This window comes from Balaenoptera musculus, chromosome 15 (genome assembly GCF_009873245.2).
Source record: "Balaenoptera musculus isolate JJ_BM4_2016_0621 chromosome 15, mBalMus1.pri.v3, whole genome shotgun sequence".
Classification (NCBI taxonomy): Eukaryota; Metazoa; Chordata; class Mammalia; order Artiodactyla; family Balaenopteridae; genus Balaenoptera; species Balaenoptera musculus.
The window spans coordinates 77,785,347-77,800,504 of NC_045799.1; the positions used below are offsets into that span (position 1 = coordinate 77,785,347).

Genomic DNA, 15,158 nt, shown 5'->3' on the forward strand with positions numbered 1-15,158 from the left:
ATCAGAGCCACGACTTGGCCCGTGCTCTTCCCAACACCCCCAGACTGATGGGCGGGGCAGGGGGGCCTGGTGGGGCTTGGGGTGCAGCAGGGGGCCCCACTCCACCCCTCACCACCTGCCCCGGCCCACAGAGTGAAGGACCCCATGGCGGCCGGCGATGACTGTGGCCACATCCGCTTCTTCTCCTTCTCCCTCATCGAGGGCTACATCTCCCTGGTGATGGACGTGCAGACCCAGCAGAGGTGAGCCGGGCTCCGGCGTGGAGGCTTGTGATGGGCTTATCCACCCACTTGGTCCTAATAAGTCCCTACCCCAGCCCTTCACTGCAGGTGAGTGGCCCCGGCTTACAGATGACAGGCCACTCAGAGACAAAGGCCCCGGGTCATCCAGCGACATCCAGTGCTGTTTGCCCCTCACCCCCCCCCGACCCCCGTCTGCAGCTGGGGAGGGGTACCCTGACCAGCCTGAGCAAAGGGGGCAGCTGTTCCAAAGCCCAGTCCCAGCTTTGCCTTCCTGCTCCCCCTACCCACCCCCAGACGAGGAAGGTGCAGAGTGAGTGCACTGAGGGCTTGGGAGAGTCCTTGGGGCCCCTGAGCTCAGGCCAGACACCCCCTTGCTCTGGCCCTACATCAGTGCCCAAGGACAGGGAATGCTCCAGGGAGGGCTGGCAGAGGGAGCACCGTTAGTATCTGGGGATTAACATCGCTCGCTCCCTTTCAAGGTTTCCTAGTAATTTGTTGTTCACGAGTGCATCTGGAGAGCTCTGGAAGATGGTGCGGATTGGAGGACAGCCCCTAGGATTTGGTGAGCCCTGGGGGGCTGGGGCTGGCATTGCCGAGTGCCGTGCATCTGTACCCCCGGTATAGATGGGGAGACTGAGGTCCCCACAGCCCGCGCGGTCCCTTGACCAGTGAGTGACAGGAGGCACTGGCCTCAGAGGATGGAAGAGCAGCTTCAGCCAAAGCACTCTTCTCCGTCCCCCGCCCACTGAAAAATTAAAACCTGCTTATTATTAGAATAGTGGGAACATGATAAAAATAGAAGAGGAAAAAAAAAAATCTCTCCTTAGTCCCACTGTTGACAGGGAATGACTGTTGTCATTTTTAATGAGTTTTTTTTTTTTTAACACAATTGCCGAACAGCACAGTAAAACTCAGACATCCCAGCCCCTCACCCTTTTCCCTGTGTAACCACAGTGAGCTGATCCCCCAGGAGAAAATTCACAGGAATCCCCCAAGACTCAGTCTAGCTTCAGTTTCCACGATTGTCCAAACTGTCTTTGGTAGATGGTTTTTCCCATCAGCATATTCCAAGGGGCCACGGGTCTCAGACGCCTCGGTTAGAAGGGCCACACGGTACCGATTCTCCCGGCACTGAGTGTAGGCTGCTGGCCCCATTGTGATGACGGCAGCGAGCTTTGTCTTGATGAGACATGATTTCTTTGGGCTAGACTTGTCAGACCCAAGACCTTGAACCCGGAAGACACTCTTGGTAAATCACAGGACTTTTGTTTCGGGGAGCGCCCCTCAGCTGGCCCTGATGGGATCAGTAAACCCTGATTTCGCATAGACAGAGTGCAGAATGTTCCAGATAAAGCTCAGACTGCTCCAGGGGCCGTGGGGTCAGCCCCGGGGGCTCTGCTTCTGGGACGGGACATGAAGGTGGCAGGGCATTTTGACCTGAGGGCCGCAGGTCGGAGAGAGAGCCAGGCTCTGCCGCCTGCCTGTGGCTTTCTCTGGACAGGGTCGCAGCTGGACAGCACCCGGCAGGGCTGGACAGCGCCCCCTAACTCTGCTCACATCAAGGCCAGAGCCAGAGCCATCCCGGGGGCAGGACAGTGGGCTGCTTTCCGCGGTGCTGGGCAATGTACACTGAAGGCTCCTGGCCCAACCCTGGGCTCCGGCCTGTCTCTCGGGGCCACCTTCTCCACAGACCCCAGCACTCCTCCCACCCACATTTGCTGCCCAGTTTGGGGCCGTGGGGATGTGGAGACCCAGTAGCCTAGAGGCAAGTTCACCAGTGAACTTCTCCCATAGGAGAGGAGGCTCCCATAGAAGGAGGCTGAAGGAAACCAGGGTGACCTTGGGCAGGTTGCTTAATCTCTGAGCCTCAGTTTCCTAGTCTGTAAAACAAGGAGGATGGTAGATCCTGCTTCAGGGTGGTGCGAAGCCCTCCATGACGTGTCAGTTACACCGAGTGCTCAGCAAGCAGCAGTTGCTGTCACTATCACATGTAAGGACATGTAAGGCTTGGAGAGGGTTGAGGAAGGGAAGGCTTCCCGGAGGAGGTGGCTCCAGAGGTGACCGGTAGGTGTTAACCCGGCTGATGGGGAGGAGAGGGCAGCACCAGCAGAGGTGGGTGTGATGCAGCGGTGCCTCTCCACGGTAGAAACAGTGGAAAAGGGCCTCACCAGGTCATCACAGGCAAAGGGGCAGGCGTCACCGGAGACTCAGATGAGAAGCAGGAAGTTGTGCATATCAGTTTATCTTTTTTTTTTTTTTTTTAACTGAAGTATAGTTGATTTACAATGTTACGTTAATTTCTGCTGTACAGCAAAGTGATTCAGTTATAAATATATCTATATATATTCTTTTTCATATTCTTTTCCATTTTAGTTTATTACAGGATACTGAATATAGTTCCCTGTGCTCTACAGTAGGACCTTGTTGTTTATCCATTCTATATGTAATAGTTTGCATCTGCTAACCCGAACCTCCCACTCCATCCCTCCCCCACCCCCTCCCCCTTGGCAACCACAAGTCTGATCTCTATGTCTGAGAGTCTGTTTCTGTTTCGTAGATAAGTTCAATTTGTGTCATAGTTTAGATTCCACATGTAAGTGATATCATATGGTATTTCTCTTTCTTTTTCTGACTTACTTCACTTAGTATGATCATCTCTAGGTCCATCCATGTTGCTGCAAATGGCATTATTTCATTCTTTTTTATGGCTGAGTAGTAGTCCATTGTGTATATATGTACCACATCTTCTTTATCCATTCATCTTTATCCATTCATTTTGACATTCATCAAACGTCAGTGGACATTTAGGTTGTTTCCATGTCTTGGCTATTGTGAATAGTGCTGCTATGAACATTGTGGTGCATGTATCTTTTCGAATTATAGTTTTGTCTGGGTATATGCCCAGGAGTGGGATTGCTGGATCATATGGCAAACGTATTTTTAGTTTTTTGAGGAACCTCCGTACTGTTTTTCATAGTGGCTGCACCAACCATGTGGGAGGGTTCCCTTTTCTCCACACCCTCTCCAGCATTTGTTATTTGTGGATTTTTTTAGTGATGCCCATTCTGACCCGTGTGAGGTGATACCTCATTGTAGTTTTATTTGCATTTCTCTAATAATTAGTGATGCATATCAGCTTATCTTTTTATCCCCAGCTTTGGTTCAAAGTTTACCAAAATACACTCAGTATAATAATATTACAGAAAAAAGAAAGTCAGGTTGAAGGGAGAATCGAGGTGGGAGAGTAGATGAAACTTGAATCGTCTTACCATCTGCAGTTGCCCTGGGCTGTTTTGAGCGGCCTCACAGGCGGGCGACAGGGGACACAGTGTGTGAGAAGCAGCGCTGTGAATCTAGCAGGCAGCAGCTGGATCTACCTTCCCGGGATGTGGAGGGTTTTAGCGCCAGGCTAATAGCTATAAATAGCCCTGCAAGAAAAATAACTTGAGAATCTGAAAGATTCTAGACTGGCGAATTCCATATGTTTTAGACCACGGTTTGCAGGAAATATGTTTTCCATCACAGCCCAGCACACACATACACAAACAACTCTACGGTTTCACAAAACTGCGCTCGCTCTGGTGCTGAGCTGTTTGCCCTTTCCTTTTCTGTTGTCATTTTATAAAACCCTGGTTACCAGCCTTCTAAATTGACGTCCCAAATGGGTCACCACCCACGGTTTGAAAGGCACCATTCTAGACCCTAATCTCCTACCCGCCCCCCACCCTTTTACAGAACTGAAAATGAATGTGTCTGTAGCTAAAGAATCTTAGGACACAACCGGTCACCACGTAGCAGCACAGACGGTCACCAGAAGTGCAAGCACGAGGCCTGTACAGCCACCAAAGGGGCCCATGGGTCCAGCCAGGAGCCCCGGGAGACCAAGCAGAAAGCAGGAGCTTGAGAGACCTGCAGGGTCACATCTAGGTCCCAGTGTGGGCTGACAAGCAGAACCAGGGCCAGGGAGTGAAAGGACGCCAGGGAGGCTAGGAGTGGGGGAAGGGTGAAGCCCAGGTTGATGCCCAGGCTCTGGCCCCAGAATCCCATGGGGAGCTGGTGGCCAGATCTGGACTCTCCCACCCAATCAGGACAGCGCTGGGGAAATGCATCATCGCCAGAATCACAACAGTAGCTTTGAGGGGTTGTGCTGATGGAGAGAAGAGTGGTCCTCAGATCCTGGAGGTCTTCCTGTAGGAGGAAGCTTTGCATGGTGACTTCAAAGCGGGGAGGAGGGTGGAGGAGAGGGGAGAACCATCCCCAGGCAACCCCAAGGCCACCTTATTGGCTGAGGTTTGGAGGAGGCCAGAAAGCCACCGCTGTGGAGATCCAGAAGGAGAAGGAAATGACATTCCTCGTGATCAGATGCCTGACACTGCCTTTAGGACAGGCAGGGACCTTTACCCAGTGGGGACTCCGATGAGGAAACTGAGGCTCAGAGAGAGGAAGTGACTTGGCCACGTCATCTGGCTAGAAAAGAGCGACAAAAAAGAGGGCCTGAACCCACATCCTCTTAATCGCCACGCTACCTCCAGCTCTGTTTAGGGAACTCGCAAGATGGCCAGGGAGATGAGTCCAAACTACGAGGCACGGGAAACAGGCAGAGGGTGGTCACAGTTAGACAGAAGTGGCTTCTGTGGAGCCCTGAGGATGGAGAGCTCACTGCCGGCCAAAGAGATCGGAGAAGCCTGCTGGATGGAGGGGTGGGGAGTCTCTGGGAAGCTTGCGGGTACAGGGCGGGCACTGGCAGCGGAGGGAGAGGAGAGGCCAAGGCTGTGCTGGGTGGCCGGGTGGGAGGAGGCTGAACGTGGTCCCCACCTCTGTCCCCAGATGAGTGCGGCATCGTGGCCCAGATCTCCGAGCCCTTAGCTGCTGCTGACATCCCCGCCTACTACATCAGTACCTTCAAGTTCGACCACGCACTGGTGAGTGTCCGGCCCCGGCCCCCAGGCAGGGCAGGCCGGCTCCAGGGGCTCACGGGTGACTGCTTCCCACCCCCTCGCAGGTACCGGAAGAAAACATCAATGGCGTCATCAGCGCCCTGAAAGTCAGCCAAGCAGAGAAGCATTAGAAGGCCCTCTTCCGCTCCTCCCCGTCTGCCCCCCAGGCCTGGGCCCAGCCCCACCCTGAAGATTCTTCTCGCAGTATTTCTCAACAGACTGGAAAATCGGCCCCGGGGCCCCCAAGGAAGGGGTCCCTAGGACACGCCCCTGATGGCTGACCCCGCCAGGCCTGTGGCCCAAGCCAAGGCCTCCCCGTGCCCTCCTGCCTTCCTGGAGCCCCCAGACCCTCCAGAGAACCGCCCCCCCCCCCCGCCTCCTTCCCCCACCCCTGCCCCAGAAAATGATGTCTGAGGCCCAGGGAGCTTGTGAGCTGACCCACCTTCTCCTCCTGCCTCGCCCACGGCCGGGGGCAGACGCCAAAGGAAGCTGGCACCTTCTACAGGACACTGGGAGTACCGATTCTCGGGTCGTCTTGGGGGGCTGGCTGAGCAGGGCTGAGTTCATGGGGCCCCGGAAGGCCCTTGTGAGGGTAGGGGTTCTGGCCCCTGTGGTCACTGGTCTCTGGTTCCATTGGCTCTGGGCTGGTTCCTGCAGAGTAGAGGCCAGTGGGCCGCCCTCTGGTCGTGTGCTGGTGAGGCTCCAAGGGAGCACGGGTGGGGCCCTGAGCTGGGGGGGGACCCCAGTCCCCCAGAACCTGGCCTGCCAGCCACAGGGCCTGTGCCCCGACCCCCAGCAAGACTGCCAAAGGGGCCTGTCCAGACCCTCCCCACCACAAGCGCTCAGTCCCGGGGGGGAGGGGGGTTCCCAGGAGACCCACCAGCCTGGGGCACGAGCTCCTGTCCCCTCTGCTTTCCCTGGACCCTCCTGGGGCTGGCAGAGCCTCAGGTTCCCCTAAATGGGGGCAGCTCCAGCGTTCTGGGCCTGGGGTTTCTTAGGTCACCCCCACCTCCCCAGCAGTTAACTAGACCAGCACAGGGCTCCCCCGTTTTCCTGCCCCGCCCCGTCGCCCCACTTTTGGGGGAAAGTGGAAGGCCTCTGCCCCCAACTCACCTGCACACCCACCCCTCGGTCCAGGGACCGTGGCGTTCACGAGTACTTGACCTGGGAGGCAGCTTATCTGAGCCTTAATAGAGAAAACCGTACCTTGTTTTAGTTTCTTATTTAATGTATTTGCACCCAGGCTGCAGTTGGCAGTAGTTTCAGGGGATGGCCCGCTGAGTCTGTCGGGGCTCAGAGTGTGACATCGCTTGGTTGGCATCCTGTGTGGCTCCAGGGACAAGCTTGAGAATCGGGAGCTGCTTCCAGGGGTCTCGGCCCTCCCTTTGGGCAGAAAGCTGGGAGCAGAGGTCTGCTTGTACAGGGGTCCCTGGGGCATCCCCCCACGGAGCTGCCAAGGCAGAGTGGTTCTGAGCATCGGCGGGGGCCCGAGGGCCGCAGGGCGGTGGGCAGCCAGGTGGCAAGCCAGCCCCCTCGGAGAATGGGGTGACCCCCGTGCCTCCTCTCCAGCTGGGGGTGTTTTCCAAGCAAGCAGGACCTACCTGCAGGGTCCTCGTCGGTGCCCGGGCAGCAGCTGACACGTGCTGTCCCTGAGAAGCTCGCAGGAGAAGGGACATTCTCTTGGGCTGGTGAAGCCCCACCCACCCCCATTCTCTGTGCCGCGCGGGACCCTCTGAGCCACGGAAATCCACCAGGTGGGGAAGCTGTCCGTCTGGATCCTTGCAGATGTTCGGGGCCCAAGTACTGATTCGGAACCCACGTGTTTTTTTTTTTAAGTTAATTCATTTTGCACAAAACACCAAAACATGTCAATTGTTTGCTGGTTCCAAAACGGGGGTGTCCACGTGGGCAGGGCAGCACTTCACGCCCCGAGTCCCCTTACTGTCCTTGGAAGGCCTTGATTTTTCCGTGGCACGCCCTCCAGACCCCTTCCTGTCTGTCCCCCCCCTCACCGTGTCACTCCCCCGCCTCTCCTTCCTGCCGAGCAAGTGTGTCGTCCCCTTGACCCCCAGAAACGTGTGCTCCCTAGACCCCCTAGGACGTATATTGTACACACATATAAATACCTGTGTTTTATGTTGATATAGATATATACTGTAAATAGCATATATACTTGAGCAATATATATGTTAATATATACTGTGTGAGCGTGCACACGCGTGTGTGCGTGTGTGTGTGTGGGGGCGTGAGGGCTTCCGCCCCGCGGTGTCTGCCGTGCACACAGGCACGTTTTGAGCCACCATATATTTTTAATTCAAGTATATAGGCAATACGATTATTAGAGAAGCCGGCTGGCTGCCTTGGCCCTGACTTGAGAGAAAAACTAAACCAGCGGCCCGGGAACTGAGCTCCGGGGCGGGTGTTGAGGGTCCCTACCCCCTCCTCCCCGAGTCTCCCTTGAAAGCTGGATTCGGCCCCTTCCTGTAATCCCGTTGGCACGACCGAGGCCCCTGGACACCCTTATTTTATTGGGGGGACAGTGGCACAGAGGGAGGAGCAGCTGGGACAGGGCAGCCCCCTTGCCGGCGCTCTCAGCCCGAAGACCTGGGCCAGCTGGACGGGCGCCCTCCGGCTTTCCGTCCAGGCCTGCTCCCACAGCCCCATCACCTGATTTCTGTCGCTTTAGAAGCCTCAGGTTCTTTCCCCAGGTCGCCTCCTGGGGACTGGCCCCATCCGACTGAGAAGGGGACGGATGGATGCCCTTGACGTTGTTTCCGGGAGGGGCTGGTGCGAGGACGCGGCTCTCTGGGCTACACAGGTGTGTATCCAGCTGGCAGGGCGGGAGCCAACACCCTGAAAACCTGCCCCCTCTATTTCCCACACCCCCATCCTCCCGCCGTGTGCAGAGGCCGGCGCATCCTCGGTGCCTGTGTGTGCCCGTGAGTCAGCGGTTGGGTCTCCAGCAATCGGGGGGAAGAGGGAGTGGTCTCCCCGGTGGCTGGCTGCCCCCAGCCACCTCTGGCTTTGCTGTGCGCAGGGGTCCCCAGACCCCCAGAGAGGCGGCCTGAAGAGGGTGCCGTGTCAGGCTGAGGCACTCTAGGCTCTGGCTTGGGGGTGAGCGGGTGGCCCAGGAGCTGCCACCTGGGCTCCAGGTGTGTCTTTTGAGTCTGTGCTGGTCCCTGGTAAGAAAAGCTCAAACCATCTAAATGCTATGCTCGCTCTTCACCCGCCCCATCCCTGCACACTGCAGAGCGGCGAGAGGTTAAAGTAGGGAGAGCGAGGGAGACCGGGAGCCGTGATCACCCACTTCACCCCTGCCCCCAATTATAAAAATCTGCCTCTTTGGCTCAGCTCTCAACATGGGCGCCCCTGGTTCCTAAGAAACCCCATTCTCCCTCGGCCCTAGTCCTGACCCAGCAAAGAGTTGGGCAGTGCCCGCTCTGCACCTCTTTCCTCCACAGGGGTTTCCAGAGCCCCCCAGGAGGCGGGGCCTACACCACTGACCTCAGCCCAGGGCACCCATCCAAGCAGGAGAGGCACATAAGGCCTCCCTTCCCCAGGATTCTGGGGGTCCAGAACCCCCCAAGCACCAGCATTCTCCCCCTGCCATCAACTCCGGGCCACAGGCCCCTGGTGGGAAGGGAGGGACCGGGTGACCCGGAGCTGGCCGCTGTGGCCTCCCCATGCGGGCAGCATGGCCTCGGTGACCAGTGTGGTGTCCAGAAGATGCGTGGTCGGTTGGGGCTTGTCCCCTCTGTGGTGACAGAGGCTGCCACGGAGCTCAGGAGAGGAGGCTCGGGGGGGATAGGAAGGGCCAGGCCCCCACCCCCAAGCCAGCGGTACCATTTGCCTGATAATCAAAGATGAACCTGCCCACCCACCACCTGCCCCTTCTGGCCACACTTCCCAGCCACCCTGAGCCACCTTTCTGAGCCTCTGGATCTGGATGTGGGCACAAGCAGGGCCCTTCCCAGCCCCAGCTAAGAGAGGGGACCTTGGGGACCTTCCAGGTGGTAGCGCTACAGCCCTGTGCTAGGAATTTTTGATGCTCCTTCCTGAGTGAAAATTGTGGCAGGGGGGCGGGTAGGAAGGAAGCACCCCCGTGTATCCGTGGCCAACGTAAGCCATGGCTGGGGAGCAGCCTGCCGGGCGCTGCCGTTACGGCTGCCGAGAAGCGGAGTTGGTGGTTGGCTTGGCAGGCAGAGCTTGGGGGAGGACGACGGGGTCTCCCAGCGGTGGAAAGACAGGGGCTTGGGCTTTTCAGGTTTCCTGGGTACTGTGCCGAGGCAGGGGCTAGGCCTGGAGGGGGCAGTAGCCCTCTATTCAAGGAGGCCGCCTGGGAAGAGAGCCACCAAGATGGCGCATGTTGGTCAACCAAGATGGCAGACGGTGGTCAGCCCAGCAGAGGGTGGGCTTGGGAAGAGTGGACGGGACTTGTGAGGGGAGTTGAGCCCTGGTATAGCTGGATGCCTTTTCTCACATGCCAGCTCTTTTCCATTCTTTTCATTTTCAAATTAGAGGCAGCAAAAGGACCCTTTTCTGTAGACCGAGGGAGAGAGAAAGCTGCGGGCTGGGCTATGGCCTTTAGCTTTGAAACCACGCCCTCCTGGGAAGCCTGCTTTCTTGGGAGGGAAGGATGGGAGCTGTTGGCTGAGCCGGCCTGCTGTCCTTGGGGCTGAGGGCACCAGGATGGCCTGGAGTACAGGTAGAAGCCTGCGGCCTGGCCCGTGCTTTCGTGGGCAGCCTGGTGGGGAGGGAGCTTGTGGCTCTCGGTTCTCGGTGTGGGAGGCTGTGAGCGCGGCAAGTGCTGGGCGTCAGAGCAGTGTTCTGGGCAGGACCACACGTGTGTATACGCACACGTGAGCGTGAGCGTGCGCTGTGTCACGCACCCTAGTGTGGGCGCGAGCACACACGTGCAGAGCCCAGATCCGAGTGAAGGGACTGGCTCGTCCGGTGTTTCGAGGCCTGGGTACGTTCTTACCCCAGGGCCACATGTAGAGCTGAAGGGGTTCGGGCAGCAGACCTCGAACGCAAGGCAGCCCCGCCCCCCTTGACTTTGCTGAAACTGCTCTGCGGACGGTGGGGGCAGGGGTGTCCCTGCAGGGGCTGTGCTCCGCCCTGCAGCGGCCCGGAGGTCCGTGCAGCCAAGGGCTAGACCTGCTGGGCGGACTCCTCAGCGGCAGCCAGTCCTGAGGACAGTATTTACAGGGAGGGGTTCTGGGGGCTGGTGCCCCTCCGCCTGCTGGGGCTCGTCCATGAAGAGCATCCAACAAAGTTGGAAACCGGAGTGGAGGGCAGGGGGGGTGGGTGAAAAACTGGCCAAATTCAGGTCCCAAGGCAGAGGCCAAGCCCAGTGCATTTTCCTCTCCACTGCTTCAGTTTACCTGTTCAGAAAATGGTCCAGGAAGAGCTGGGCAGGGTTGGCTCCAAAACGGGGTGGGGAGGAGCTAACGGCAAACAAAACCCCAAGCCCTCCTCTTGCTCTTTGCCAAAATCATTTCCGTTATCCTGAGATGGGGGTGAGAGGATGTTGGCTGCACAGCAGGGCTCAGAGGGGCCTCTGCCCTGCCCAGGGTTTCGCCTTGGGGGTCTGGCCCTCCCCTGGCATGCCCCGGGTCACCAGCAGTAGCAGCGGCACTTGCATCTGTCCCAAGGTCTGGGCGAGGGGAGAACTGGGCAGCCCTGTACCCCAGGCCCTCACACTTTCTTTCTTTCTTGAAGAAACACAAAACCCTTGAGATTCATGTACTGTATGACGGAGAGAAAAAAAGTACCTAATGTTCCCCAAAAAAAGACAGTATATTTTGTACTTTGTAAAAGTGTTCATTAAAATGGAAGAAAAAAATGATGTTGGCTGACGGCTGTCTGATTTTGTGCTGATCCAGGGCTACGTCTCATCTCTCTCCCTTCTCCATACTGTGGGTGGGGGCACATAGGCCAGGAGCTGGGAGGAGACAAAGCAAGAATCTGAGGGAGGAAATAGCCCTGAGAGCGAGAGGGGCTGTATTAGTTACCCAGTGCTGTATAACAAGTTGCCCCAAAATGTAAGGCTTGAAATGATTATTTGTGTGTCCTGGTTTTGGTGGGTTAGGAATTTGGGAGCAGTTTGAGCAGCTTGGGCTCAGAGTCTCTCACGAGGCTGCAGGCATCTGAAGCTCGGCTGGGGCTAGAGGGTCTGTTTCCAAGGTGCTTAATCCACATGGCTGGCAAGGTGGGCCTGGCTGTCGGCAGGAAGCCTGTTCCTCTCCACGTGGGTCTCCGCTGCTTGAGTGCCCTCATCGTATGGTGCCTCACTTCTCCCAGAGCAAGGGATTCAAGGACCAAGGTAGGACCTACCTAAAAAAAAGTAGTTTTTCTTCTAGCTTCAGAATTCATGTACCATCATCTCCATCATATTCTATCGTCCTGCAGCCCAGCTCTGATTTGACCCTGGAGGAGACCACACAAGAGTGTGAAAACGAAGAAGTCAAGGTAACCTTGTGGGCCACTTTGGAAACTGGCTGCTACACTCACCATTCCTCCCCAGATCTGTGGCAGAGGTGGGCCTGGGGGACCGGGGACCCCTGGAGCAGGATAGGACCTTGGTGGTGGCAGGGGAAGGAACAGGGGCTGGAACCCTGCTGTGAATGTCACACCCCCAGGAAAGGTTTCTTGGTGCTGGAAGCCCAGGAGCTGATGCCTCCAGATAAGACACCCTGGGGGCAGGAGGGAGGGCACGGTGCTCGGCGCCCCTCCCGCAAGCGCTCTGGGGTTGAGCTCCTGCCCCCTTGGCAGGTGGATGCTGGGACTGCCCAGGCAAGAGGCCTGAGACCAGCAGGTCCTGGACCTTGGACGCCCTTCACCCTGCCCCTCTTTGATGTTTTCCATGGAGGGCAGGTGTGAGCAAGGCAGGGCTCTGCCTACATTGGGCTGCACCATCCCCTCACCCCTGCCTCACAGGAGAAGCAGCCCTGGAGATGGAAGGGAGGGAAAATGGGAGCTAAAGCACTCACTCACCACCCCGAGTCCAAGAAAGCTCTGGCTGCTGTGAAGGCTTTTCTTTCTGGGGTTTGCAGACTAAACACCCCCTCAACCCTTCACATATCGCACTGGAGCCACAACATGGGTGGGCACTCTTGATTGCCCAAAACAGTAGCAAAGGCCTCCTTTTCCCACCACTCACTCATGTTCACTGTCTCTAGGGTGGTGCCAGACCTTGTGCCAGGGGCTGGAGACCCAGATGACGCTGCCGTGGCCCCTGTGCCTGAGTTGCTCCAGGAGGTGTAAAGACGTGAAAACAGGCTCTCCCAGGGAGTGCAGTGCCAGGCTCCACCACAAGGGGATGCTGTGCCCTGGGGCCATGACCACTGTCCGGCAGTAGGAGGAACAAGAAGCCAGGACGTTAGGGTTGAGCTTGGTAAGGCAGCGGGACCCAAACAGAGGGAACAGCAAAGGCGCAGAGGGCCTAGACGGGAGCGTAGCTGGAATGGAGAAGCAAGGTGGGGGAGGGAGGAAATGGACGGGGCTGGTAGAAATGAGGCTGAAATGCAAGGTGGGTTCTCAGGCCACCTGGGGGCCTCACACTCTGCTACAGACCATGGGGAGCGACGGAGGACTTCACACAGGAGACCAAACTTTGCATCTGAATGGTGAGTCTGGGTTATTGAATATGGCTGATAGAAGGAGGAAAGGGGGCAGCCAGGATCCTGGCCTCATTTCTCAGGAGAGATGACCCTGGCCAACTCAAGGGCCTTTGCAGTGCAGTCAGGAATGGCGGGGGGCATCACAGATGGAGAGGACTGGCTGGCGTCCCACCTTCCGAACCATGCATGTGCCCTTGCCCCAGCCAGGGCGTAATTCCTTGTGGGAGCAGCTTTGGCTGCATCTTGGCAGGGTTCTTACCCCAGCACGTTAGACTCCCCTGGAGAGTGGGGAGAGTTACCTGTGCCAGGACTCCACCCCAAAGAGTCTGATTCTACTCATCTTGGCTTCAGTATAGTTTTTAAAGCTCCCCAACCCGCTCTTAAAAAAGTAATAAAAAGGGGACTTCCCTGGCAGCCCAGTGGTTAAAGACCCCATGCTTCCAATTAAGGGATGCAGGGGGTGAGGGTTCGATACCTGATCAGGGAACTAAGATCCCACATGCTGTGTGGTGTGGCAAAATATAAATAAATAAAAGTTTTTTTAAAAGTAATAAAAAGAATGCAGGGCCACAGAAGGAAAGAGCACACTCTGTAGTCACTTTGCCTCCCCTTGGTTTTATTCAGCTGGTGGAGAAGCAGGGGCTCATGATGGTGAAAACTAGCTCTCCAAAGGGAGTGTGGAATGAGATCGTGGTGATGGTTTTACCACACAGATAATAGGCTAAAACCACCGAATTGTACACTTCAAAATGGTTTTATGGTATACGACTCACATCTCAATTTTTTAAAAAAATGAATGTGGTAGAGAAGGCAACAGGTGTGAATGCATAGCAGGAAGGACGGCCAAGAAAATGTGAGTTATTCTAACATCCCTTGACGGTTAAAGAAAGTTCCTATAAACACAGTGGAGGGTAGCATAAAGGAGTAGGAAGACCACAGAGGTCTTTACCTTGCAAAAGTTGGTCTTGGAGCATCTCGTTTGAGATGTTTTCCAGGAGCTGTCCACCTGAGCTGGACCAGCGGGAAGCTCTGGCAGCCATCAGCTGGACCGCAGCCCATCGCCCCACACTGATAAGCACCGGGCACTGAGAGGGTCCTGAGTGGAGAGAGCTGAGGAGAAGTGAGCAGAGACCCCCTAACGGGCCTGTAGGTAGCAGCCCAAGTTGTATTCTGGGAAGTAGATAATCAGTGCCTAGGAACTCAGTATTACAGTGTGTTGTGGATTCCACAATACAGGTGTCAAAACTTAAAAATTTAAATGAAGGACCCAGCAATCCCAATCCGAGGTATCTACCCAAGGAAACTGAAAACATGTTCACCCAAAAACTTGTATGGGAATGTTCCCAAAAAATCAAACTCAGGGCTAATGTAAAACGTGTACATGAATGTTTTGGCATTATCCACAATAGCCCAAAAGTGGAACCAACCCAAATATCCATCAACCGATGAATGAATAAACAAAATGTATATCAAGAACAAAACCATCCCCAGATAATTCTGTTCCACAGCCGAGGTTGAGAAGGCCAGGGTTAAGGGGTAGAATCTGCCTCAAGGAATCCCAAAGTCCCCATGGAGAACACCGCCCCCCTTTGGCTGCTCTGTGGGGCAGTGGCCTCATCCTGCTTTCCTCCATTTGGAGGCCAGACCGATCAGGGGCAGTCAGCCCCAGTGTACCTGCTAGGATGATGCGTCCTTCTTATTGCCGCATCCCAAGCACTGGCAGGTCCTGGCATATGGACGGTGCTCCGGAGAATGTACCCCATCAGCCTCTGCTGCTTCTTCAACATTCCCCCCCCCGGAATGAAGGTCAACTGCAGCTATGGAACAGCTTACGGTCAGTTTTTGTCTCCAAGGGTAGACTCAAATGGGGCATTGTCTTTTTTCTTTTTTCCTAATTGAAGTATAGTTGATTTACAGTATTGTGTTAGTTTCAGGTGTACAGGGAAGTGATTAACTTGTATATGTTTTTTCAGATTATTTTCCATTATAGGTTATTGTAAGATACTGAGTATAGTTCCCTGTGTTATACAGTAAATCCTTGTTGCTTATCTATTTTATGTGTAGTAGTGTGTATCTGTTAATCCCATACTCCTAATTTATCCCTCCCTCCCCCCCTTTCCCCTTTGGTAACCATGAGTTTGTTCTCTATGTCTGTGAGTCTGCTTCTGTTTTGTATATAGATTCATTTGTATTATTTTTTAGATTCCACATATAAGTGATATCATACAGCTTTTGTCTTTCTCTGACTTATTTCACTTAGCGTAATACCCTCCAAGTCCATCCATGTTGTTGCAATATTTCATTCTTTTTTATGGCTGAGTAATATTCCATTGTGTGTGTGTGTGTGTGTTTGTATA

General features: G+C 55.5%; 2 protein-coding genes across 2 annotated transcripts in view; one reads left to right on the forward strand and one right to left on the reverse strand.

Annotated features, from left to right (window-relative positions):
- The window catches only part of CASTOR2 (cytosolic arginine sensor for mTORC1 subunit 2), a 59,608-nt gene extending 48,581 nt beyond the window's left edge, over positions 1-11,027 (forward strand). The window contains exons 6-9 of the mRNA XM_036826114.1: positions 132-242; positions 722-804; positions 5,070-5,164; positions 5,245-11,027. Of these exons, the coding sequence (XP_036682009.1) occupies positions 132-242; positions 722-804; positions 5,070-5,164; positions 5,245-5,310 (355 nt within the window). The 3' untranslated portion in view covers positions 5,311-11,027. The remainder of the gene's footprint in view (positions 1-131; positions 243-721; positions 805-5,069; positions 5,165-5,244) is intronic.
- Positions 7,141-15,158, reverse strand: part of RCC1L (RCC1 like) — a 45,986-nt gene continuing 37,968 nt past the window's right edge. Inside the window, exon 11 of the mRNA XM_036826111.1 lies at positions 7,141-11,608. Coding sequence (XP_036682006.1) covers positions 11,570-11,608 — 39 coding nt within the window. The 3' untranslated portion in view covers positions 7,141-11,569. The remainder of the gene's footprint in view (positions 11,609-15,158) is intronic.